The sequence below is a fragment of the Andrographis paniculata genome, unplaced genomic scaffold, assembly GCF_009805555.1.
Source record: "Andrographis paniculata isolate CXL003 unplaced genomic scaffold, ASM980555v1 Contig36END, whole genome shotgun sequence".
NCBI classification, from domain to species: Eukaryota; Viridiplantae; Streptophyta; class Magnoliopsida; order Lamiales; family Acanthaceae; genus Andrographis; species Andrographis paniculata.
Genome location: NW_026137569.1, coordinates 959,930 through 986,462, shown reverse-complemented (window position 1 = coordinate 986,462; position 26,533 = coordinate 959,930). Strand labels below are relative to the sequence as shown.

Below are 26,533 nucleotides of genomic sequence, written 5' to 3'. Positions count from 1 at the left end.
ATGAAGAAGCTTTAGGTGCACTCCAGATAGAGACTTAGGGGTAAAATAAGAGGTGAGATGTCTCAATACAATACAATATTGATACAATACATACATGGAATCAGGTGTGTTGCCCTAAATCCACTCTACCCTTAATTCTGAATCCACAGTACTGTTAATTCCTCTCCATTAATTAATTAATTAATTAATGTATATTATTATTGTTATTTAATATAATTATTTAATTGATGACTATTCTGGTATATATGTATGTGTGTACAATACACAAAACACAAATAAACATTCTTGACGTCCAAGCAACCCTAATTGTTTTTTTTTTTCTGCGCAGCAACAATATATAGTAGTATTATTCATTTAATTCCTGTTATTTTTTTATTTTATATTTTCTGATAATATTGAAAAAGATTTGGATCCTCTCCCGGTTTCTCTGCAAGTTTTTTTATATCTGCCTGCCAACAGTTTGAAGAAAAACCCGAAGAAAAATCTGTGTACTGCTACTACTTATTGCAGCCAAGAATTGAGAGAAAAAGTAGCAGAAGAAGAAGGTTGTCTGGTTAATAAGTGATCAATTAGAAGCATATATATATATATGTCTTAATTTATTATTGATTACAGGTAGATTTCCGGTTGTCTGAATTATATATGGTTTTCTTGTTTGTTTGTTTTTGATTAATTTGGTAAAATATCGATCTGTGGTTTGAGATCAGGTGGAAAGAGTGGGAGTTGCAGGAGAAGAAGAAACCCCAATTGGGATGGGCATAAGAGCAATTAAAATAATAATTAAAAAAATAAAACAAGAAGAAGAAGAAGAAGAAGAGCAATGACATGGTCCAGTAGTGATCGACAAACATCGTCTCTCCAGCTTATTACAGCACCAACTGGTAATAACAAAGAAGCTAATTCAAGAGCCGATCAGCTAATTAGGACAGTAATTTGCCCTTCCTGTGGCACCACCATTCAGCTCCAAGATCAGGTCTTTTCTACATATACGCACACATATATATGTATGTAATTAAGTAAATGTATATTTATATTTTGAATAAAACTACAGGCTGGAGGGGTCCAAGATTTGCCAGGATTACCATCAGGGGTAAAGTTCGATCCATCAGATCAAGAAATTCTGCAGCACCTGGAGGCCAAAGTGCTCTCTGATGTAAGAAAACTCCATCCCCTCATCGATGAATTCATCCCTACAATTGAGGGTGAAAATGGGATTTGCTACACTCATCCAGAGAAGCTTCCAGGTGCTTAATTATCAATCGAATTCATTTTTATGACCATCATTATTGTATGCTCAATTAAGGGTTTGTTCGATGATGAATATGAACATGTGGCAATAATTAATGGCAGGAGCAAGTAAGGATGGGCAAGTGAGGCATTTCTTCCACAGGCCATCAAAGGCATACACGACGGGGACAAGGAAGCGAAGGAAGGTCCACAGCGACGCCGAGGGCGGGGAGACGAGGTGGCACAAGACAGGCAAGACACGGCCTGTCTCGACGCCGAATGGTAATGTCAAAGGCTACAAGAAAATCCTCGTCCTCTACACCAACTACGGGCGGCAGAGGAAGCCGGAGAAGACTAATTGGGTGATGCATCAGTACCATTTAGGCGACAACGAGGAGGAGAAAGATGGAGAATTGGTTGTCTCCAAAGTTTTCTACCAAACACAGCCCAGACAGTGTGGTTCTTCAGGGACTATGGTGATGATGAGATCAAGATCATCGGATCAGGGAGGAGTTGCTGACAAGTCGAGCGAAAGCAGCCGCGGCCTCGATTTGGTGAAGAGTGCAAGCTTTTGTGATTACTACAATCCCCCCAGCTTTGTCTCTTCTTACAATGTCGGGAATCAGAATATGACCATGAGTATGAGCATGAACACAGACAGCTTACCTCAGATGATGATACCTACAGCAGCAGCAGCAAACAATTTCGTTGTCCATGGCGATGGATCATCTTTTATTCATTTGCCTTCAGGTGGAAGCAAAGGCAAGTGAGGTTATTACAAGGGATCAATTAATGTCGGGTTATTGATGCTTCTTGTTGGTGAAAATGCCCTAAGATTTGCCAGGAAATATCAACAGGAAAAGGGCTTAGAAATATAAAATAAAAAAAAAAAAAGGTATTTAATTGGTCTACAAGATTCAGGCTTTATGATATGATAATATATGTATAATTAATTTTCTTGATCATTCGGTACGTTGTATAGTATCTGAGATTTTTAGTGCTGTAGGATTATAATTCAAATATAATCTGGACTCTATTTTCATTTTCTTGATCTTTCATTTATTTTGAATTGTTCAAAACAGCAGTAGTAAATAAGAAAAAATGCAACCACAAGTTTGTTTACAAAATAAGTCATAAAACACCACTGAAACAAATACACAATACATCAACAATCAAACAAACTCCCAACTTCTACCACAGTAAAATTTTCAAAACAGACAACATAGATGGTCCAATGTTCACATAGCTTACCTGCCTCAAGAACCTCACAGCAAACAAGAGTTAATATCAGTTTTTCAATCAGGGATTTTGTTTGATGATAGAAAAGGCTATGAGCATCAAACAACGAGACAGAGAGCTAGTGGAATTTGTCACTTGGCTGTCTATAAATTCGTCGTAGAATTTGCCGCCGCACAAAGAAAGTTCTTCATCTTCTAAACTATCATATGGTATCACTTCTTCAGAACACATCTCTCATACAGTGCAAGAATGTCCTTTTTGTTAGGGTTCTTCAATTGCAGCAATTCGGCGCCAAAATTGTGCTTGGTGAGCTCTTGCTTCAGTTTCTGTACCGTAAACTTCATGTAGTCCTCATTGTTGGTTTGCTGGCTATTGCTTGGCTCGTCTTCGCCTCTAAAAACAGAGCCGCCGTCTTCAGGAGTGCTGGTGAACTTCATAGGGCTCGCGGCGCTCCTCGATCTTTTGTTCCCTCTCACAGCCCTCTCGTTTAAGTCTGTATCGTGTACTGAATCTACCCCCATATCAAAATCCTCTGTCCTGCCGCGCTTGGCGTTGGAAGCAGACCTTAGTTTACTGTCCAGTGTAGTCTTTTCGCCATACCTCAGAGCAGTCACTTCATGAGATAGTTCGTCAAGCTTTCCTTGCGTCGCTTGCAGCTGAACAGAGAGGGCCTCTGCTCTGTTGCTCGCTTCAGCTCGTGCAGCTCGTTCACTATCCAGTAAACTTTCGAGGACTTGAACAGAATTCCTTCTCTGGCTGCTGTTTGACTGCAAGAGTGAATCGATTTCTTTTTCCCTTTCCCTAACTCTCTCTTCCAACATCTCCACTTTAAACAAGGCATCTCTTTCGGCTGCCCTGTGCCTCTCTACTTCATTGGCTAAATCGACTTTTTCCCTCTCCAAAGCTTCAGAAAGCCTCTCGGCTCTCTCAATCTGGGCTAGTCGTTCCACTGCCAAGCGTTGAAATTCACTTTTTTCTCTCTGGGAAGAAGCAGCTTCAGCTCTGGCTTCATCCGCCACCTCTGTGGCTCGTTTAGCCTCTTTTTCAGCTACTTTGCACCTTTCCTGCACTTCTTCAAGTTGGTTAACCTGAGATCGGTACTTCTGATCTAGATAAACCTTTTCCTGTTCGAGTATCCTAGCTTTGCTTTCAGCTGAACGAGCAGTAGCATTTGCACTTTCCAACTTCTCAAGTAACTCTTTGATTTCAATCTTTAACGTTGACATCTCCACATCGTAGTTCTTAAGCTTTGATTCAGCTGCCTGTGGGGATGCAAGCAAATCCAGTTTAGAATTTAATAGAACAGAAACTCACATTTCACTTCAATAATATTCTAGAAAATTTTTCTGAGGGAACCACAATTGGAGACAAATAAGAGGGAACATAAGTACACAATTCAATGTTTGGAGAGCGAAATTGTAGATGAAGTAGCAAGTAATTGATCTAACCTTCAGTTCTAAACTCAAAGTAGTCAATCGCTGCTCCGCTTGTTCAATCTTCGAGGCCTTCTCTTTAAGTTCATCCTCCTGCAGATTCATACAGACAAAATCACCTTTAATGAATCTTCAAGAATCTGCGTAAAATCCATGACAATGCAATTATTACACACATACCTTTTCTGCCAAAGTACTTGAGAATTCTGCTCTTAGGGCAGCTTCCCGAGACTGTGTTTGATAACTTGTGCGTTCTTGAATAGCTGCAGCCTTCTCCAGAGCATTTTTAGCTTCTCTGACAGCAATATCATATTTTCGTTTCCACTCCTCCGCCTCATCCTGAGCAGATTGAGCCTTCTCCTGAGATGCAGCCAATCTTGCTTCGGAAGCTGAACATTTGGATCGAAGCATTGTAACCTCTGCATTGGATTGCTCTTCCTCAGCCTTCTGCTTCGATAGGAGTAACTCGTATTTCCTTTTCCAATCCAGGGATTCCTGCTTCGCTGCATCAAGCATTTTTGATAAATTCGAGGATTGATCTTCCAGAGAAGTGCATTTTTTCTGCAAGTTCGTTATACGGCTCATATAATCTTCAGAAAGTTTCTTCTTGTCATTGATAGCATCTTCATAGCGCTTCAAGTACTCGGACTTGAACTTCTCACTTGCTTCCAGTTGTTTGTTAAGTAGACCCATCTTGTCTTCAATTGATCGATATTTCAGAGTCAGTGAACTTTTCTCTGTCATGATCTGGTCTATTTGTCTTTTGATTAAGTCAGAAAGGGGACCTTCCAAACTGGAAATTCAGTAGCATTAGATACACTATTGGTGCAAACTATATATTACAGAATTAGATCTTAAACACAAACCTTTGTTGTAGAAATGTAACTTCTTTTCGCAACTTATCTGGTCCCTTACATGTAGCTTCATACTTGGACAAAAGCCCATCTAGAACCTGTAAGAACAATAGCAATATATCACCTTTCCAAGAATGCTCATAATCAATCCCCCAAAACTATAATGATCGCCTAACAACTAAATCATCAAAAGTGATCACTTTACAACAATTAATACCCACCTTTAAAACACTATCGATTTTTGCATCAGGAGCATGACAAGCTTTTCTCAGCTCTTTGTCCATGCTCTCTATGGTACTCGTACATTGGAGGTTTGCTTCCATGAAAGCATCCTTTTTAATGTCCTGCATTTTATATCCAATAGTGTTATATAACTCTGGAGCAGTAACAATAGGAGGAATATAGTTAAAGCTGAAAGAATGATAGCCTTTCTTGAATACATGTATGAAAATTCTGAATATAGCCCACATTTCAGTTCAATAAGTGGCTTTATTTTGAAATTGCAGAAACCAAAATTGCCCATTAGTCATAAACATGTATTGGGTTCAACGAGGGCATTATACAAATATGTATACCTAGATGCTTTCTTCAATTTGTTCCTATAATCTTACAATGGATAGAGAATGTAGAACAATTGCTTGTTCATTGTGCATATATATCCTATGTGCTTGTGTGAGTGTTACAACATTTTTTTAGTAAACACAACTGAATGTCGAATGCAATGTGTTCTTTAAGAATATCATATGTTAGAGAGATGTATTATAGGTGGTGTAAAATTTTGGAAAAGACCCGACTCATAACAGAACACCTTGCAGGATTCATAACTGCTCACACATAATCATGCTAGTTAAATGATAACAGATACTAGTTGAGCACTAGTCACAAAAAAATTCACATTGACAACACTATAAACTAATGAAAGAAAGTGAAGTTTTTTCTCCAAAGATTAAGGCAAGGCATTCAATTCCAAGAAATAAATACTCATATATTAGAATAGAATGGAATTTTTCTTTTTCTTTTTTTTTACCTCAAATGCTTTTTTCATTAAACTTTGAAGACGCTTCTCATAAGTTTGCCTAGTCGAACCAGCTCCCACAGCAGTATCATTAAATTTAGCCATTGCCTTCCTAGATGCATCTTCGTGTGCCTCGCGAAGTGCAGCCTACACGATCCCATCATTAGCAAACAATTCAAAACATACAAATCTGCAAACAAGAACAGAACTTACTTCCTCTGGAGGCTTGGAACGGTCAAAAGAAGACATGTATTCTTCAGATCCCAACTCAAATGCTCTCTTGCACTCAGCTTCCTCAACACTCTTAAGATCAACCACAAAGAACAGTTATCACATCTAATTCAATAATTAAGGCATATATTCATCAGGAGGAGGCAACAATAGACTGTAATATTTGAGAGTTTTCATAACTCATAAGTAACAAAACAAGCTGGGGTTTAAACGAGAATAGTTTATAGATCAGTAGGTAGAGATAACGTTCTATATAGCTATACTATTATCATTGCAGTTAATCAAGTAAAATAGTATCAATTATCAATAATACTTCAGAATCTACCATAGTTTCTTGTGTCCTAATAACTAACACCAAGCATTAGTAGATTAGATGCATTTAAAATGAAATAAAAAAGCCTGAAATGGCCACAAAGGACAAAGTAACTGACCTGCCATGAAGAAGTTATTGTGGGTACTGCACCGCTATTGAGAGCATCAAGAAAAGACTGAGTTATTCGAGCAAAAATGGGTCCAGTCATCACTGTTGGTCCCATTTGTTTTGGCCTCGTCCTCTCAAAAACAAACCTTGTCAACGAATCTAAACCAGCTCTAAATTCTGGCCGTAATTTGTCCAGCTGCAAGAGAGATAGATATTCATACCATAACTACTACTGAGGACATGCCAATATGGTGGTATGACATAGTAAACATAAATAAACAAACATCTACTGACCGGAATCTGATCGAGTCGCTGGAGATCATTCTCATTGCTTAGAGGCCGTACAAGAGTGAAGCATTCTCTATCAGGAAATAGTGCACGAATGGACTCCCGAATCTAATAAGAATTTTCAATCAGCAATTAATTAATTAATTTTTTTTTAAATACATTGAAGAAACATCACATACAGTTTAGAGCACCACATATATATAAAGTATAATTATGTGATGATAAAGATCAGGCAACAGTAACCTCATTCTTGGCAGACACATCCCTTTTTCCTCCCTCAACTGGTCTTAATGCAAGCTCTAGGTATTCACGTGGCGTAATGTTTCCATTGTCCTCAGCTAATTGTAAATAAAAATCCTGCAATTAAGTGTGTGTTATGATTATGGTTGATAACAGAAATGCATACAAGCTGTTAAACTTTTGTTTCCATGTACAAGCGATATGTCTTATATCAAATTACCCTCAGAAGCCAAACAAATATTGGGGAAAACTGCCCAAGCTCTGAAGCTGTACTTTTACCCCCAGAAGCTCTGACACGAATGTGCTTGGTCATCTCAGTCACGAGTGAAAGGCGATCAAGGGCAGCCTCGTCAATGCCACCCATCTAAACCAAAGAATCCGTTAACTCATTTATTTTGTAGTGACCATAGAGTACTTGGACAATTTCATTACAATAACGAAAATGAACATGGTAGAGAAAGTGATGAATGTAACACCAACAGGTAATATTAGGCAATAAATAATGGGTGTGCCTTTTTACCTGGTTGTAAATGAACATGCTCGATAAGAGTACAGCCAATGAGAATATCTGTATGCTATATGTTCCCTGTAAAATGTTTCAATAAGTAATAAGGAAAATGATAAAATTTTAAACAAAAGGCTACTAAAAGATACTATCAAACTTGGTTGGAAATAAACTTAAAATGGTGATTACAATAACAAAGAACAGTTAACAGTAAAAAAATGTCTAGTTCAATGGAAGAAAGATGAAGCATAGAAGATGAAGTGGTGGTAACATTAACAAGGGATCGATAGTTACAAACAAGAGACGGTTGTTAAACTAAGTGCAAGAAAAAGCAGACCGTCTGGTCATAGGCATCGATGCCTTCTGAGTCCAAGAGTAAAAGGCTGTACTCAGTTCCATCAAGTGCAGTTCTTCGCAGAGGAGTACTCCACAACCAAAGTCCCTTAGTGCAAGGACGATGCGTAGATGCCACCTTAAATCCACTGCTTTGCCCCAGAAGCTGCATACACATCAAAGGAAATGCTCGACAATGTCATAATAAAAAATCTCTGGTAAATTCTCCTTAAACTAAATGAATAGTTATATTGCAAGAGAAGGCTCTTTGTATTCATCAAATTTTCTAATTCTACATCATGTTCTTTAAAATTTTACAATAAACAGTTCCTTGAAACAGCCCACAGGTCTTGAACAGAAAGAAGGCAATAAAATACCTAATCAACCATCAACATTAAGTCTGAAACCCTAATTTCAATTAAAAAAAAAAAAAAATTAACGAAACCAAAACCCTAAGGCCCGAATTTTTGATCGACTACACAATAGATATCAATGAAGTCAACCCATCACTAAGACATAATTGCTGAGTCAATTCCCTAAATTTTCCGAAACCCTATGCGCATATACAGGTACAGACATCTCAGAGAAAAAATTCGATTCCTCCAATCTACCTGATTCAATATAAAGCTCTTGCCTTGACGCGCACGACCGCACACCGAAACGACGCCGACGGGCTCCTTCACCAACTGAAGCACCGCCACCGCCTCCGGATCCATGTGGAACTTCCCCTCCGCATCAGTGTACACCAGCCGAATCGGCCTTGCCGGCCCAGCCGACATGTTGGACGGAACAGCCGGAAGCGGAGTCGGAGGAGATGCCGTGTGCCGAGACTCGCCAGCAGAGCCTTTGCCGAAGAGCCGCATCATATTCACCAAGATTCAACCTTCCAGCCTCACTTCTCCGCGCAACAAAACACCACAACCCAGATTGGGAGAGAGAGAGAGAGAGAGCGTGGTCGCTTTTTGAATTTTGATTTTGGAAAAGGGAAGAAGAGGGTTCGAAGTTTGGACAGAGCAGAAAGCACAAACACAGAATACAAAATTACAATAGTGCCGAGGCGGAGGGTACTTTGGGAAATTAACAAAAGTGACAGCTTGGTTCCGAAGCAAATCCAATCCAATCCAACAAGGAACGAACGGTCAATTTTCAAAATAATTATGAAGTTCAAGTTCTTAAAGACGAAACCCAGATGAACAACAAAAAAAACTCAAGAATCACAAGAAGGCAACAGAATTTTTTTTTTGAAAAAAATGTCTTCAAATAAATTTGCAGTTTAACGCCAAAATGTGCATTGTCTAATTACTAAAAAATGACGAGACATCAATATACACATATGCATATATATATATATATATATACACACAGCACAGGTATCAAGAATTAATCATTGAATCGAAAAAACAGGAAGGATTAGAACAAAGAGTAATTGGGTGATGGATGGATTTTGAGGAGATCGATTTCAGAGGATTGTGATGAAGATAATGAAGTTGTAGTTCTTCATCATTGGAATGGAAATATGGAATCAGAGGAAGAGGAAGAGAATTTATGATAGTTGCCATGGCTGCTGCTGTGCTTTAGGATTGGGATTGGAGATGAATCAATATCCTCAAATCATGGCATTTATTTATAATCGAAAATATTAAATTAAATATATATATTTATTTAAAATATTAAATTAATTTTTAAAATATATAATATTTTCATTTAATAGGAATGATATTTAATTAATTAATAATATTAAATTATAATATTTTATAAAATTAATAATTTAAAAAAAATTAAAAAAATAAATATTTTAAAAATTATATCATAATTAAAATTATTTTTAAACTATCATACTATAGATTCAGTACAAAAAGATTGATTATACCAAAATTGAAATTTACCAAAATTTTGGTATTTTTAGTATTTTTGGGTATGTTATGCATAGTATTTTGGTAATTCGATATTTGTACACTATAATTAAAACTAAATTATTAAAAAAATAATAATACTCCTATAACACACATTCACAGTTGAAAAAAAAACAATAATTTAATAAAAAATATTGCTATTCATATTCATATTAAAGACACACATCTTAATATTAATATAAAAGATACTTCAATTTAAAAATAATAAACGAAACACATGACATATTAATTTGAATTAATTACAATTTAAAATTGTTAATAAAATCTATTAATTTTTACTTTTTTAAAAAAATAGACAGGAATTCAAATGAAAATTTAATTGTTATTAAAAATTTATTAATTTTTACTTTTTTTTTAAAAAAAAATTATATCAGTCAACACATAAAGTAAACAATTACTTGACGCAATATTTAAAAAATAATAATATTTTAATTATAGTGAATAGTTAAAAATAAAATAATAATATTTTTATTCTTATTTTTTAGTGTAAAAATAATGATGGGATGGTATTTGTAAAAAAAATTGAAGTATTTAATGAAATATTTACTTTTAATTAAACTTCCCAATATATATATATATATATATTCATTCCAAATATGTTTAAAAAAAAAAGTTTAAATAAGAATTAAGTGAAAATACAGCATATAGAGTATAATATTAATTCTAACATTACGAGTTACTGTTGAAGTGGATATGTAAGATTGAATGAGAATTGTGGGCGTGGTGAGTAATCAATCAATCAATCAATCACTCACACCAACTTATTGATTCGATTCAATTTCAAAATTTTATTTCGATTACAACTTCAGAAACAACAAAATCATGTGACGTTTCGCTAACAAATTGATGTAATGCTGTTCCGACTGACTATTTCTGTACTAAACAACAAACAATCGCATATGAAAATGTGTTCGTTTTTAGAATAATTTTGGGGGTATTTCTTGAAATTGTGCTTTTTATGACGTTATATTTATTTTTAATTAAAGAAAATAATCAACGAAATGTTTTTAGACCTTGATAATGTTAATAAGCTGTACAGTGAAAAATCGAAGAGAATTGTGAAGAGATTCTTCCAAAAATGGAAAATGGATGAACAATTAATTGGAGATAAGTGAGAGTGATGAGCATAAAGCATAGCATGTTTTTATGGGAAATGATGGATGGATGAGTCAGGGGATCCGAGAAACACGAAGCACCAAAGATGGAAAAGCCCAAAATACATACGCAAATCAGACGAGACAAATTTTGATGTGTTGAATTTCGAAATTTTGATGATGAAATAGTTTATGGATATGTATGTGTTGATTGGAATGATAACACAGATAAACAATACAAAAACCATATGCAGATTAATTAACCGAGTAGAATTTTCTTCACATAATCAGCAACTAGCAAAGGAAATTTCTGCAATTGTTCTTCGAAATTTCTAGAACATACCGATCCGAATCCGAAACTATACGAGAATTAGCAAATCAGATCGAAAATCACAGCCACAAAGCCCTAGCCTCTCTCAATCTAGGAACTAACTCACCCGAAATATGAGCAGCCATGATCTCCTCCAGTCCTCCAAACAGTTTTCCTCCGAAAAACACCGCCGGAAACCGCAACACCGGCGCCGAATCGCCGGTGATTTTCGTCAATTCCTCGGCGAGTTCGCCTTCGCGCTGCTCATCCACTTGAAGAATCGTAGGGTTCACGCCGTGTCCGTGAAGCAGCAGCTTAATCACGTGACACATGCAGCAGCCTTTCCTCGCGAACACCACCGCCGCATTTTCCTCCACCACTTTTCTCGCGCTTTTGGCGCCGCTCGCCGCCGGATCGCCCGATCCGCCCGGCGCCGCCGCCGCGGCGGGGAGGCAATCTCTGTAGAGGATCGTTTTCTGCATGGTGCAGCGGAATTCGAGAGAAGAAAGAAGAGAGAGAAAGGGAGAGGGGAGAAGAAGGCAGGGGCGGTGGAGGAGCGTATTTATAGCACGGAAAGGGAGAGGTTCGCTAGCGTCAACGACCGTGACGTAAGTTTGAACGTCACAGTTACTGTCTGGGACGTCACGGTAGCAGATTCGAATTCGTCACGGTCCGTCAGATGACGGCTTTCGAAAGCGGTCAGCAGCCGTTAAATTAATGATGACTACTGTTTAAGGCGGTGAGGTTATCAATGCTGATTTGGGATAATTACGAGGATTAAATGTTAATTAAATTAATATTAATGAATTGGCATAATTAGGGTCAATTGACTGCAGATACGTTTCTTGTTGAATGGGGCCATTGGAATTCAAAATGGAAGGCTATTCAAAAAACTTGTTACCATATATATAAGAAAATAAAATAAATAGTAGGTAGAAGAATAATTGAAAAGAATTAAACAAAATTCCAGAACCAGGAGATTTAAGTCAAATTTGTTGAACTATGACTCATTCGTTGCGCTTAATAATACATCTTACACGGTAGCCCATGCCGCGGTTATTACATATATATATATATTTTAAATTATTTAATAATATGTTAAGATGTGGAGGATGACGTCATCTGAAGAGGCGGACTGGAGTCCATAGACGATGAATGCGTAGACAGTGTGGGCCCCACAATACTTAAGTGAATTGTGGAAAATATTTATTGATATTTTATATTATATTTGAATTAAGTTATAAGGTTCATGAAACTCGTTGGCCAAAACTGTAAAAGTTAAAAAGAAGACAAGAAATATTGCATAAATTTGGGAAACTAAAGAGGCAAAAAGAAAGAAATTATGGGTGTGTGTTTATTGCTTTTGGTGTGTTATGAAAAATTGCGAGAAACAAATCATAGCACGGCATATGAAATTTGGCAAGTACTAGTTTAAGTTGATTTAGTAGCAGTGGTAGGCAATGTCACGCACTTAGCTGAAATTTAATTATTTTTTTGGAACTATATGATAAAAATGAGTTTGTGACTGTTTATTTACATTTTTTAAAAAAAATTGTAGTATATTTTTTAAATACTATATTCAATATAAGTTTTTATATAAAAAAAACTATTTAAAATAAATATAAATATATATGTAAAATGTATATATATATATATATATATTAGTAGAATTTTGTCAAAAATCCTTCGAAGAAATACATCCTTAGTTGGTTTTTGTCCGGAGAAATTAAGGTTTTGATACCACATAAAATATAATTTGCAGAAATGTTTAAAAAATTGCATTACTCGCATGACATTATAGATCCAATTAGAAAACAATTTAATCTCGTTGTCCAATAAGAAAATAATAATAATAATAATAATAATAATTATTATTATTATTATTATTTAATATCGTCCAAAAAGAAAAAGAAAAAAACAATTTAATCTATATTTTATGAATATATAGAATTATTGTATTTTTTTATACTATTAATCAGAAAAATTATTTGTCGGAAAAATACGCCAAAGTATTTTAATTTTGTTATTGGTTCCACTTTCCCACGTTCATATATCTTTGAAAATTTACTACTACCACTACTACTATGATATAAAATAGCAATTAAATATTTTATATAAAAAATTGGAGTTGAAAACTTTGTATAAATACTACTCCCTCCTCCCACATAATTTATTCATATTTTCTATTTTTGTTCAGTTGTTCTTTTTATTTTTGAAAATATAATGATATACTTTAATCGCATTTTAAATTTTTTTTAATTAAATTATTTACTTATTTTAATCTTAATCTATAATTATTTTTACCAAAAAATAATTATTTTTACTAATACACTTTTTAATTACTTACTAATTATATTGTACTTAAATTTTCGTGTCTATAGTAATACACTCATATTACATGGGGACAGAGAGAGTATTTAATTCGTTATCAATTAATGTATATCTTCAATATTTATTTTTATCATTTTCTTAAAAAATATCAAAATATAGAGGGCACCCAAAATAGGTACACCCATCAGAACATTTCATGTGATTGCAGTGTGGCATGTAATGGGCATTATTACTCTCTCTTCTTTGTTTTTTTCCTTAAAAAAGAAAACAAGCACACTATACTTATTTATTTATTTATATTATAATAATAATAATTATTATTATTATATTTTTCTTATGACGCTGGAATGCACAAACGTATGAATAAACATATGACCAAACTTAATAAATAGACTCAAGACCAGCAAAGAAAACACTAAACAGTTGAATAAACATTATAAAGTGACTATGAAATGATCATAATATATCTTAGAATACTAAGTCCCGTTTGTATTGCCTTCTAACAGGAGTTTTTGGCTTCTATTTTTTTTAAAAAAAAGCAGTTCAATATATTTGTATTGACTTCTGTCCAAAAGCAGAAGCAACTTTTGAAGCTGAAAAGTGTTTTTTTCAGAAGCACATTAGGGGTAGCTTCTGAAATAAGCAAAAACACTTTTAATTTAAAATTACTGCTTTATCCTTAATAATAATAAATACGATACGATAATATAATATAATATAATATAAAAATAACATATATATTATATTTGGATTAAAATTAAAATTTAAATACCAAATTTAAATAGGAGTATATAAAGTTTTTAATTATACTTAAATTACTAAATATAATTTATAAAATTTTAAAATAAATTATAAAATACAAATTATTTAATATTATATTGTAATTTTATGTAATTGATATATTATCCTAAAATTAAAATTTTAAAATATAAATAATCAAAATTTAAAAGTACATTTTTTATACTTTAATTTAATATCTTTAGATATAATTTATAAAATTTAAATTAAATTATAAAAGTGTTATAAAAAAATACTATTATATTTTCAACTATATAACTTCCAAATAGTTTTTTAAAAAAATTGCTTTTATAATGATTTATCCAAACACAAAATCGAAATGCTTCGACTTTTGACTTTTGCTTCTACTTCTGTTTGGCTTCTGCTTATTTTTTAAGTCAATTCAAACGGGTCCTAAATATCTCAATTACACTGAGTAAATTGACCTAACATAAATAGACAATTTTAAAAATAAATAAATTAATATTTTAAAGATACACACCCAATTTGATTTCACAATAAAGATGATGACAGTGCATGTATATATATATATACAGCTAAAAATTGGTTCTCACCTTATGAAGCATGCTCTGGTTTGCTCACGTCGAAGCCGTGGAAGGATTCTGAATTCTGGCTGTATCTCTCACCTCTGATCTCTTCATTACTCCATTCTGCACTTTCATCACTCGAGTAATCTCCATCTTCAGAGGCAGAGGCATCATCCAGTGTAGTTAAAGAAGACAGAGACTCGACCGATGCATCGTTGTTCGCGGAAGCTAGCAATGGCCTGTTGCTTCTTACAGCGACGTTGCGCCTGGCTTTGGCGCGCCATCGTTTTAGACCTTGGTTTACTCCATCCGGGAACACGGATTCCGCCATGGAAGTGCCCATCTGTATGTGTATTATCATTGTTACAACAAGTAGTTACGACTGATGTCGATTGAATCGAGCGATGAGTAGGTTGTGAATTTGTTGTTTACCTGAGTGACTAAGGCGTATAGAGGGAGAGTAACGTATCCGCTTAGAACGAGCACAATCACTCCCATCGTTAGCTTGACGGCGATGCTTAGAGTGGTATGGTGGAAGCATGATCGCAGCCCGAATTTGTACTGATGGAAAGGAAAGAACACGGCGTCGTGTTAGTAATGGTAAAAAAAAAGTGATGGATTGTCTGAAGGGAAGACGGATTTACCCAAGACCACGAGAAGAATGCTAGTTGGAATGAGTTCTGAGTTCGCCGGGGAAGAGAATGTAGCTATAGTTAGTTTACATATGGTAAAAATACTTGTAAACGGTAAACAGAGTACGTTAAAAATGATTATATTATTATATAGTTTTCCAACAGATGCAAGAATTAAGGAGGCTCGAAAAATACCTGAAATGAGATGAAATGCATGAGGTGGAGGAAAAGGCGCGGTTGATCAAACCAGAAGAAATGGTTGCTGGGGCGGACGAGGGGAGTTCCGGTGATAACATGGGATTTTTGGCTGCTGTCTAAGCACATTTTTGTAATGATACTTTGCAGCTTCGTCCCGACTACCAGTAGCATCTGCAATATCGTTCATAAATATTGTGGCACGTGGGACTAAAAGAAAGCGAATTATAAGTCCTTACCACAAATGGGATGAAAGGAAGCCAAGCATAGTCATGGAACACTGCATCGAAACACATATGGTGCTGGTCAGTTTTATCTGCTCGGAAGATTGTTCAAATGTCGGTTATTTGAAGCCGTCGATCTTACCATAAGCATTGAAGAAGAAGAAGAGTACTGAGAAGACACATAGCCAAAGACTGAGAAAGGAAGAGTACAGTTTCTGTTAGTTTTCGAATTAATTCATTTGCTCAGATGGAACATGGAAAATTACCGTATGCCGACAACCATGGTAAAATCTTTGTCGAGTGCTCGTAGAAGATACTTCTGGAAATCGAAGCTGCTATCTTCGGAGAAATGCGCCTGGACAGATAGCCATATGATCAAACTAGCATATGTAGTTTCGAGATGTGATGTTTGCATTAGCTCAGAGAATCTAATCATCTCTTACTGCGATGAATCCATGGCGAAGTGTAAGGTAGTCGACTTTGTAGACTGATCCGTAGAATTGCCGGAGAAAGTTAACCTGGAAGGATATGTCAAACATAAGGTGACTTATTCTAATGGAAATTACAAAGTCGAGAGGGCTGTAGAGATCACCGGCAGACGCAGCGCTTTGTGTTCCGACCAAGATTTAAGGTGTCGCCTCCCAAATGATGTCTGGTGGATGAACTGGAATCGTCTTGGATCTAGATGAGATATACAGTCGATCATATAAAAAAGAAGACAATTTCTAGATTGTAGATCACAGAATCTCACAACATTTTTACCATTTGCGAATCGATATTCGAGAGTTTTGGTTTCTGCCTCCCAGTGTTGCCATTGCTTCATCTGGAATTTTCATGTCGATGATTAGTTAGGTCAACAGTTTATGGTGATAGAAAGTCTAAGATGAATCATCTCCACATAAGTCCCCTATTGTTTAATAAGAGCTTTGACATTGAAAAAACTAGTGGACTTGAAAGTTCTAGAATGGAATTCAAGCACCATAGCCTGTAACTTAGAGGGGAGAAGATATTTTCTACAGAGCAGAATGTGATCATATGAATGAATAAAGACGAAAGCAATGGAGTTATGGAGAAGTAGTAGTTTGATATACCTTTGCCATTCCGAGGCTGAATATGAGGAAGCCGGAGAGAACATGGAAGAACGCAAGGAAAAATATCAGTAACTGAAGCTGTTGAAAACCATTTGCAGACATCAAGGAGATCTTCCCCTGTTTCCATAACATGAAATTGAGATAAACGAAATTGGAATCTGAGGAATTGTGTTCGATCGTGATGATTTTTTGTTTTATTTTAGTAGTAGTAGTTGTTGTTGATAATGGCGGCTTACCTGTTTCAGGCATTTAGCTACGACCTCTTCGTCAATGGCGGAATCGCTGCAAGGAAGAAACGACTTGGCAACTCCCTCCGGTATGCAGATTTTGGGTATTATTTTCTCGCACACAGGAATCAGCAAGGAGATAAACCCTAAAAGGAGCAAGTCTGCATCCTTGCAATTAATACGAAGCTCGTCAAGCACAAACCTCAATTCAATCATGGATGGAAAGCGAAATTGAAATTCTCACCTGATTTAACTTTGTTTAGAACCCGAATCAGAGCTTTTCTCTTCTTCTTCTCCAGGAACTGCACCAAAACCCTAAAACCGTCAACATTGGACTGACAATTTATATCAAAACTGAAGAACAGAGTTCCCAAATCCAAACCTTCTCGAGGAGATGAAGGCCGTGCTCGATGAGAATGGAAATCGAAATCAGCACGAAACAAACCGTCGCCAGCGCCCACGTCGGCGTGGTTTGAATCGACTGACCTTCTTCGCCGCCGTCTCCGGCCATATCAAATTTTCTGCGAGAGAGACGGAAATCAGAGAAAAATGACTTTTTCTAGAACAGAAGAAAATTGTGGTGCGTTTATAAAAGGCAACACAGAAGGTCAAATCATTGAAGCGGTATAGAGTAGAAAAGTACGCCCGTCAACTCGACGGACCCACTGTAGACGAAGGCCATGGCGCACCAATACGACAACCGATAGCGTCGTTTCAGCCATGGTAAAAAGGAGGTGGTCTCGAATCACTGTAATTGTTGGCAGCTGAGGGCGAGGTGGAGGCGACGGTGACATTGACAGATAAACGACTAATAAGAAAGCTCGGACCTTTACAAGGAAGCTGCCATTTTTGGCCGTCACCGTCTTCCATGGAAGCAATGTGGGGACGCGGGAGGGAGGTGGTGGGACTTCTTTTTTTTTTTTTTTTACGCGTCTGTTTTTGCTTTAACGAAATTGTTTACAGTTTCAGGGAAGAAGGATCGCTTATGATATTTGCTGTTTCGAGGAAAAAATGGAATCTTGATTGTTGCAGAGAGAACAAAAGGTTTTCTGAAATGGCGCGGACCGTTCTACCTGTTCTTGCAATTTCGTTCCGTACGATGTTATCAGTGTCGACATGATTGATTGGGAGCAAGCGTCAGGGTTCTGATTGTCACTGAGAAATGGTTCGCTTGAACCAGGAGGTCCTGGAAATGTCATTCTGCCATCGTCATCGTCATGTAAAATAGAAATCTGAAGACACGTGGCCTTCGATTTCGTGGCAGATCCAACGGTCAAGATTTCAGGGCTCAGATGGAGGAGGATCGCAGAAAATGTGCATTGGTGTTGGGCCAGGAAAATCATTTCACTGCTTCCCTGCATCGTTTACACGATCCAATCCCAACAAGGTCATACCAATTTCGTTTGCTCTCAATTCACCATTTTATCATCTACTAGATTCTCAGTTCTCAGTCCTCACAGTTGAAGATCATTCCTGTGTCTGCAAATTTTCAGATTGCCCGAAAACGCGTTTCCCCCTCCAAACGACCGCACAAAGAAGCAGTTGAGTGGACTGTGAAGTCGCCCCATATTTCCGATCATCGATTTAAAGGAACAATTTGGGCTGCGGTTTTTTTTTTGTTTTTTGTTTATTTAGAGGGATGAGTATAAATATCGTTCAGGATTTCGATTCGTCTGGTCCAAGAAACATTATTGCCTTCCCCCTCAAGAAAAAAGTCCTCAATGGGAACCAGTCAACTTTCCCTTTAATACATACATACAGAGGTTAGTTTTTCGTTGTGTTTTTGTGAAAAAGTTCGGATTTCAAGTACCAATCAGAAATTGGTGGATAAAGGCAAGAAGACAGATCAGTGATGGTTCTTCCTCTATTGAAACTCGGAACGCTAGCCCTAAAAACCCTGAGTAAACCCATTGCCGCTAGGCTGAAACAACAGGCCGGAATCCACCCCAAGTTCAGAAATTTCATAGTCAGCATCGCTCAGGTATATTACGTTTGCACCAGATTTAGGTCGAGTGATGATATTGTGGTTCCGTGATTTCAATTTTATAGAAAATAATGCTTCAATGTCAAGCCTATTCATGGAGGTCGAACCTATCCGCTTTCTTATGTGGGGATTTGTTCTTGTACTTATGCGCATGTAAAATGCTTTTGGTAGCCAACTAGGGCAGGGAATATTAATTAGAGAGTTTCATAGCCGTTGGTATCACAGCTGCATTAACATTACCTCTTGCAAATTTTTTTTACTGGTTGTAAAATTGTGATGCTATTGGTTTCTCTTCTCCTATTGATTTGCCCTGATCTTTGTTGTACTATCTTTCATGTTATGTTTTCACTTCTTTTCTCAAACCCTGTATATGAGTGTGTGTATGTGTGTATTTTTCTTGAGGCAGATAAACATTTCTTTGTTGAGGATATTTTGATTTCCCTTTGCACGCTTATGTCATATTTGATACATTACATGAAATATGAAGATTTGGTGATTATATGGTTGGAGAATGGAGATTTACTCTAATTGTGTCTTCTAAGCATCCCTAGACTGTCAGACATTCTGTATCTTCTTAGCACACTTTGTTTCGACTATCTAAATTTCAGTTCTGAATGTCTGGTTCTATCATCTATGTTATATGTAATCATCATGCTTTGTATTTGCATCTGTTGGTGGAGCTAGGCTAATCACCGGATGACAACAACCATGCAACGGCGCATATATGGTCATGCAACTGACGTTGAAATTCGACCTTTAAATGAGGAAAAAGCTGTTCAAGCTGCAGTAGATCTCATGGGGGAGATCTTTGTCTTCTCTGTACTCCCTAATCTTTCATCATCTACTCAATTATTTACCTGCTTTATTTTTGTTTCGAATATTTTTTGAGATTGAGGGCAGAACGACAATTCTGTGAAAATCCGTTCATTGACCATTTATTGGAATGTTTTGTTTGAACAAGTTGGTCAAGAAACCTACACCCCCTTAGACAACCTTTCTACTCTTTAAACATTTTTCCCGTTGGCGGGGCAATTTAGGATGACTTATACCAGCCTGCTGTCTGTTATATATCTAGATCAAGATTTCTCACACGGATGTACATACATGTGTATAATTGTATGTGTATATATGTGCAATTTTATACAAGGGTTGCCTTGTGTTGATATATTGATAACCATTCAAATATTTTGGTGCATCCGTAGAATAACTAGTTGAACTGATCAAAGAAATCTATATGATGGTTATTGCTGCATCATTACCTTAGCCAAACTCGCATCCTAGCAGGCTTCCTAAATCGAACACACTTGAACTAGTTCCTGTTATGTGTTTATTGAGAGCGATCATCCAAAGAACAAAGTATTGATTTCTTGCCCTTGTTTCATATTATGTAATCAATCAGGTGGCAGTAGCTGCACTGATCTTTGAGGTGCAAAGAAGTGCTCGGTCAGAAGCTAAAAAGGAGGAACTTCGTAGACAAGAAATGGAGGTAACTTTCTCAGTTTGTATACATCTCCAATTTGCTGAAATAGATACCCTGTTTTACAACACTATGACATCCAGGGAATGAGGCAACGAGATGATGAGATAGCCAAAGAGTTGGAGCTTATGAAGCAAAGGCTAGCAGAGATTGAACAGATGGCCAGAAGGCGTGGGCTCGCCGGAGTGTTCAATCTCAGAAATGCTCCCATAGAAGAAGCCAAGCCTACATCTTTTGATTAAATCCAAAACCTGAAATAGTCTACCAAAGATTAGGCAATACATGATCGACCATTCTTGTCGTCAGCTTTACTGCTGCCGTGATTCAGTTGCACTTTTTTTCCCTTTTCCTTGAGAGAATAAAACTACAAGATCAATCTTACAAAATTTTGGTGAATCAATATGCCCTTAGCACAGGATTCTTGGCATGATTTTGCTTTTAATCAATTCAAGAAACTCATGTATACTTTGGACAGGTGCTTGGTGATGATTGAACACCACACCAATTTGTCCTTTTTTTTTTTTTTCAAATTTCAATGATGCTGTGATGTTTCAGACAGGGAAAAGCAACGGAAGGTGCTTCTTATCCTCTATCATCAAAGATTGTATTGTATTGTATTGCCCATTGCACAATTTGTCTCTGCTTTAAATTCTGTTCTCTCATCACCAAGAATCTTTGTTGGTTTTAGTGGGTTCTGCCCTTTATGCCTTTCTTCCCATACTCGCTTCCCTCTTTCACCATGGCCAACCATTTGCCCCAAAAATGCCATCGAAACACTGTTAAAAATGAATTAATTTAAAGGGGTTTTAATTGTTTCTCCGGCAAATGCGAATTTGTATTAATGGGAATGAGAGAATATTTATTACAGTCTTGATTAGGGATCAAAGGCATGGATCGCATTTTGATTTTGTTAATGCGCAGGGAATCAATTAATTGTACCACTTTTGAAAGAAATAAAAAGCGTCTGTACTTTATCCTCTTCCACACAAACAACCCTTCCATCGTCGAGTAAATTTGCGCCCATCTCTCCCCTTCTCCCGGGCGACACTCCCAACAGGTAAACCTCGCGCCTACATCAATTTCTTGGGTAGATGAACGAGCGCCCGTTTTGTATTTGCTTCATCTGGGTCCGCCTTTGCCGTACGTCGCTTTAATTTAGTAAAATTGATCGCTTTGGGTTTCTATTGGTTTCCGACTATTGATTATTGTATCTCTGTTTCCGACTGCGTGGAGTTCGTGTGAGCGCGGTTTGATTGACCTAAGAATTGGGGTTTTTTGATATGCAATTTTGTGTTAATTCAATTTTATCGTCTGATATCGGCCTCGGATACGGACTCCGAATTGCAGTCTTGTGTTAGGTTTTTGATCTCTTTAGTTAGAGATTTCTGCTCCCCTTTAGCGATATTTGAAATATCGAGAAATTCCTCTTGTTTTGACGGTGATTCTGGACTTGATGTTTAGAATTGAGTTCGTTTTCTGGGAAAGTTTCTGGTAATCACGGGATTCTGATTCTGCGTTGGCAATTTTAGTTGCATGATCTGGTTTTGTTTACTTCTGGGGTTGGATTGGTGAGATGTGACTTTGTGCTCATAAGATTGGCAGGGATCTGTCTTCATATAACTTGCTTTGCTTTTTTCAGTTGGGTTTGAGAACTCCGGGTGAAACTTTCTGCTATTAATTGGATGGGTAAGGGTTCGAAAAGTGGCACATGCAAATCATCATCTCATCTGCTCTTCAAGGATAGAGCAAAGAATCGTGTGGATGATCTGCAGGGCATGTTTAGTGATCTTCAATCAGCCAGAAAGGAAAGCAGGACTATTGATGTAGCTTTGCTGGAAGAGCAAGTTCACCAGATGCTTCGAGAATGGAAGGCTGAGCTCAATGAGCCATCCCCTGCTTCATCACTTCAGCAGGCAATCGAATTCATGATAATGCATTTACTGTAATCGTCTTTACATTGCATAATGGAACTTCACAATTGATTTTAATGGCAGTCTGCTTGCCCTTGGGTAAATTCTAAATGTCATTAGCAAGAAGCATGAGTTAGGCATTTCTCACCCTGATGGTTCTGCACTATGCGTATTTGGTGGTGCCTATTTGAAGTTAATATATATGTTCTTTAACTTACTGTATATATATTTGGAACATATTTTCCTTGTTATTTTTAAATTTTGTTAAGTTTGTGGTGTATAAGCGACGTGGTTGCATTGTTGAGTTTTTATTATTAATATAGAATCGTTGTGCAGGGAGGAAGTCTTGGCTTTTCGGCAGAGATTTGTAGGCTACTGCAGCTTTGTGAGGAGGAGGATGATGCAACCAGTGCATTAGCTGCCCCAAAGCCAGATCCTGATGCGCTGAAGGTTGTGGATGGTTCTACTTCTAAAGAGGTTAGGAGTTTGCAGTTGAATTGTGGAATTAGTGAGTTAAGCTGTACTTGTGTGTTGGAGCTTGAAATGCCGGGGGTGGCAGTTTCTGGTCATTTTTTCGTGTGAGATTGAAGTGTTGCATGTCAGATCTCCTTCCTGGATTTTCACTCTGTAGATCTAGAAACTGACTTGTGATCTATTTGGAAAGGAAAAAAGAAGGTCGATGGGATAATTTACTTTTGGGAAAGATTTGTAAAACATAAGATAGGAGAGTTAAAAGTAGGGAAATAGAACACTCTGAGTTTCGGAACAAACAGAGAGATAGAAATTAGAGCTGAAAGTAGGGCCTAATAATCTGAAAATAGAACTGAACTCCAAACTACATCCCAACTGAGAGTTTTATGTTTCCTTTTCCCCCACACTTTGCATAAAAAAATCTGTCATTTCGACTGTGCTGCAAGAGATGTGCTGGAAGGTGATCAGTACTGATAACTTCAATTTTGAACAAGAACATTTTAATCTTAATATTCAGCCAGATCATTGTCCTCTTTTCTTGCATCTTGAACTCTCTATGATTCCTTCTCTTTGTGGTTATTGCGTTTTGTTCTCCTGATGGTTGTCCAGCTGTGGTTTGGCATTAGAGGCAGCATGGGAAGTTTTGCCTAACTTCCACTATTCTCAAGGCTTGCCCTGTGAGTGGATCTTGATCTAATCAACATGATCTCTGAATCAAATACACCAGAACATATGAATGATTTTTAAAAAGATTATAAGAGGATGTTCTGGTTATCTTCTATGTATGATGTCAGTGTAACTGTGGGAGACTGTTTAAATTGAAGTGATAAATATTAAGTTTGAAAATATGGCTAATCTATTCCATCATGTTGTCCTGACATGTGATTGAGTTCCAAATTTATATTGTATTGATTTAGGATTCACAGATCATAGCTGAGACTAACGAATACACATTAAACCCTCTATGGACTTGCCTTTAATTATTTTGAATTTTAGACTCGAAAACATGCTTTTCACTGATAAGTGATTTGTTGATCTGCATTAATTTGTTCTTGGTGCTTTTGGTTGGTGATGTGTTCTATGTGCCTGCACTAAATAATAATGTACAATTGTACACGTTACCAGGTGTGCCCTTTCCTTTTATTTGGTTTGCCAACATATGTTGTCCCTTTCACATGCTTTGTGAGTCTATTGCATGTGCAATGTTATTGGTCATAAGTTTATTGCTTTTTTATTTCTTTCTTTTTTTTCATTTTCCCTTTGTGAAGTAGTGGCATCTTACTAATTCCCTTTTTTTTTTGTCCTATCCGATTAGCAGGGTAACATGTCCAATGATCCTCAAGGCTTCCAGTTGACCGATCAGTACAAAAGTGTTGGCATAGGTGTCAACAATATGGGAATGAATAGTATGACTTTGGCTACACAATTAGATTATCATTCATATAATTTCCAACCAGAGTTTGAGCAACAATACATGTCTAGTTTCGATGGAATTGGTTTTGTTGGAAAGGACGGTATTCCTCAGATATCGGGTTATCCGCAGAGCATCTGTCCCCCACCTTCTGCATTTTTGGGGCCCAAATGTGCCCTTTGGGATTGCCCCAGACCAGCACTTGGGCTAGACTGGTCGCAAAAGTCTGAGGATTATTGTAGTATCTATCATGCGGGGCTTGCACCAGCTGAAGGCTATCCTGGTCGGTCCCCAGTTGTCCGCCCTGGCGGCATTGGTTTAAAGGACAATTTACTTTTTTCTGCGCTTGATGCCAAAGCTCAAGGAAAAGACGTTGGAATTCCAGAATGTGAGGGTGCTGCCACTGCAAAGTCGCCATGGAATGCTCCTGGTGAGTGTGTTGTTCTTCCTTGCCTTCTGTACCTGGTAAATATTCGATGAATGTGTCATTGATTTTCTTTCTTGATGTTTGAACAGAACTATTTGATCTTACGGTCTTGGAAGGTGAAACAATCAGGGAGTGGTTGTTTTTCGACAAGCCTCGCAGAGCATTTGAAAGTGGAAACCGAAAGCAACGCTCTCTTCCAGATTACAATGGAAGAGGCTGGCATGAATCAAGGAAACAAGTGATGAATGAATTCGGAGGGTTGAAGAGATCCTACTACATGGACCCCCAACCCATGGAAAATTTTGAGTGGCATCTCTATGAATATGAACTGAACAAGTATGACGCCTGCGCATTGTACCGGCTGGAAGTCAAGCGCGTCGATGGGAAGAAGACCCCGAAAGGGAAACCGTGCAACGATTCCGTAACCGATCTGCAAAAGAAATTGGGCAGGCTGACTGCAGAATTCCCGAATGACAAGCAGCGTGTGGTGAAGGGAAGGGGAAAACTCAATTTGAAGAATGTAACCGGGAACGTTTATGCTGCTTCTAATGCAGTGCCGAGTCCTGGCGAAGGGTTTGATTTCGTGGCAGGCGAACCGTACGACTATCTTGTGGACAATATCAGTGGATATTACTTGACATGATTAAGGCATTTCATATGCATCTCGAATAAAAGGCTATCAGTTGTTGGCGGCGCTGTAGTTAATATCCTTCATCCTTGTCTCTGTCCTCGACCTATCAAGACGGAGCCGGTATCATCACATCTTTATACAGAAATAGGTTTTGGTTGTCGATAGTTCGTTGTCACTGAAGCACAGTGCATAGAGCTGACTTTTATCTTACTTACTAATATGTTGCACATTATGTTTGATTGCTGGTGAGATACTCGGAAGCGAAGCCGGGTGGTCGCCGGTGGTTTCGACCTGGTTGGCTTCATTTGAGCCATGGTTGTTATGGAGATGATGCACTGCTGGTGCAACCTTGGTGCAGGTATAATTTGTTCACGCCTGTCTCTCAACAAATATGACTGTGACTGTGACTGTGACTGTGACTGTGACATGTAATTATTTTGGGCTTATTATGATTATATGGTTATTATTATCTGACTGGCTATGAAATGTTTATCTGCATGCTTCATTTTGACTTGGTTATTAATGGAAACAAGGATCTTGTATTTTACCGGATCTTTGATCCTACTCTTTTGGGTATAATGCTGTTTGATCTCATTTTTAATTATATTTTGTTAGTGTGGTGGTATTTAGTGTTTCTGTGGAATTTTATTTTATTTTATTTTTTACACACGTGCATATACACACCTACTTGGCGTATGATGGAGAAGTTACAATGACTGTATACGAAAGGAGAGGAGTGGAGTCTGTAAGCCTACATACTATTCTACATACAACACGGTCGTGTTTAACCTATGTACGGGCATACAGCATACTTGCATGCATAAAGGAATTATTCTTTTGAATTGAAACACGCCAACATTCAGAAGCAACACGGCCGTGTTATGCCAAAATTAGGTTGAAATCATGCTCACGCAGGATGGACGGTGCCACGGAGTTTAAATGCTTATAATACAGTTTATGGGTGTGTTTGGGTCGTATGTTTTAGAATTGAGTTTTGGGTTTTGAATAAGAAAAATATGAATCGAAATAGATATTTAATGCTATAACAAAGTATTAGATATGTTATTTTAAATGTGAAATATATTTAATTTAAG

At 37.1% G+C, this 26,533-nt stretch overlaps 6 protein-coding genes across 11 annotated transcripts; 3 read left to right on the top strand and 3 right to left on the bottom strand.

Annotated features, from left to right (window-relative positions):
* The first annotated feature begins 374 nt into the window (after positions 1-374).
* LOC127249490 (NAC domain-containing protein 73-like) lies at positions 375-2,133 on the top strand. Of its 2 annotated transcripts, none has more exons than XM_051272278.1 (4): positions 375-545; positions 708-973; positions 1,052-1,244; positions 1,351-2,133. In XM_051272278.1, the coding sequence occupies exons 2-4, from the start codon at positions 821-823 to the stop codon at positions 1,995-1,997; spliced, it is 993 nt and encodes a 330-aa protein (XP_051128235.1). In that variant the 5' UTR covers positions 375-545; positions 708-820; the 3' UTR covers positions 1,998-2,133. The 2 variants fall into 2 exon arrangements, with proteins under 2 accessions (XP_051128235.1, XP_051128234.1); XM_051272277.1 differs by having other exon boundaries at positions 375-615.
* Positions 2,134-2,372: 239 nt separating this feature from the next.
* LOC127249488 (uncharacterized) lies at positions 2,373-9,357 on the bottom strand. The gene is made up of 14 exons (XM_051272275.1): positions 8,398-9,357; positions 7,791-7,952; positions 7,469-7,534; positions 7,169-7,312; positions 6,952-7,065; positions 6,715-6,816; positions 6,431-6,616; positions 5,982-6,071; positions 5,781-5,915; positions 4,975-5,097; positions 4,766-4,851; positions 4,080-4,692; positions 3,915-3,992; positions 2,373-3,728 (listed from the first exon to the last, which is right to left on the bottom strand). The coding sequence occupies exons 1-14, from the start codon at positions 8,650-8,652 to the stop codon at positions 2,679-2,681; spliced, it is 3,204 nt and encodes a 1,067-aa protein (XP_051128232.1). The 5' UTR covers positions 8,653-9,357; the 3' UTR covers positions 2,373-2,678.
* Positions 9,358-11,024: 1,667 nt separating this feature from the next.
* Positions 11,025-11,655, bottom strand: LOC127249803 (glutaredoxin-C9-like). Its single transcript, XM_051272808.1, has one exon. It carries the CDS (start codon positions 11,583-11,585, stop codon positions 11,184-11,186), a length of 402 nt encoding a protein of 133 aa, XP_051128765.1. The 5' UTR covers positions 11,586-11,655; the 3' UTR covers positions 11,025-11,183.
* A 2,941-nt stretch (positions 11,656-14,596) lies between these two features.
* LOC127249535 (MLO-like protein 12) lies at positions 14,597-17,793 on the bottom strand. 2 transcript variants are annotated; one of them, XM_051272372.1, is made up of 15 exons: positions 17,772-17,793; positions 17,511-17,649; positions 17,373-17,430; positions 17,138-17,289; positions 16,902-17,018; positions 16,573-16,633; positions 16,403-16,491; positions 16,254-16,328; positions 16,077-16,165; positions 15,953-16,002; positions 15,826-15,866; positions 15,587-15,760; positions 15,404-15,439; positions 15,192-15,320; positions 14,597-15,102 (listed from the first exon to the last, which is right to left on the bottom strand). In XM_051272372.1, exons 2-15 carry the CDS (start codon positions 17,637-17,639, stop codon positions 14,788-14,790), a joined length of 1,515 nt encoding a protein of 504 aa, XP_051128329.1. In that variant the 5' UTR covers positions 17,640-17,649; positions 17,772-17,793; the 3' UTR covers positions 14,597-14,787. The 2 variants fall into 2 exon arrangements, with proteins under 2 accessions (XP_051128329.1, XP_051128328.1); XM_051272371.1 differs by lacking the exon at positions 17,772-17,793 and having other exon boundaries at positions 17,511-17,721.
* A 315-nt stretch (positions 17,794-18,108) lies between these two features.
* Positions 18,109-21,251, top strand: LOC127249537 (OPA3-like protein). Of its 2 annotated transcripts, XM_051272378.1 has the most exons (5): positions 18,109-18,515; positions 18,622-19,109; positions 19,797-19,931; positions 20,512-20,598; positions 20,673-21,251. In XM_051272378.1, the coding sequence occupies exons 2-5, from the start codon at positions 18,981-18,983 to the stop codon at positions 20,829-20,831; spliced, it is 510 nt and encodes a 169-aa protein (XP_051128335.1). In that variant the 5' UTR covers positions 18,109-18,515; positions 18,622-18,980; the 3' UTR covers positions 20,832-21,251. The 2 variants fall into 2 exon arrangements, with proteins under 2 accessions (XP_051128335.1, XP_051128334.1); XM_051272377.1 differs by having other exon boundaries at positions 18,109-19,109.
* A 228-nt stretch (positions 21,252-21,479) lies between these two features.
* Positions 21,480-25,944, top strand: LOC127249536 (transcription factor VOZ1). Of its 3 annotated transcripts, none has more exons than XM_051272375.1 (5): positions 21,480-21,729; positions 22,229-22,502; positions 22,836-22,976; positions 24,286-24,811; positions 24,898-25,944. In XM_051272375.1, exons 2-5 carry the CDS (start codon positions 22,272-22,274, stop codon positions 25,449-25,451), a joined length of 1,452 nt encoding a protein of 483 aa, XP_051128332.1. In that variant the 5' UTR covers positions 21,480-21,729; positions 22,229-22,271; the 3' UTR covers positions 25,452-25,944. The 3 variants fall into 3 exon arrangements, with proteins under 3 accessions (XP_051128332.1, XP_051128330.1, XP_051128333.1); XM_051272373.1 differs by having other exon boundaries at positions 21,481-21,646; XM_051272376.1 differs by having other exon boundaries at positions 21,485-21,646; positions 24,289-24,811.
* The last annotated feature ends 589 nt before the right edge of the window (positions 25,945-26,533 follow it).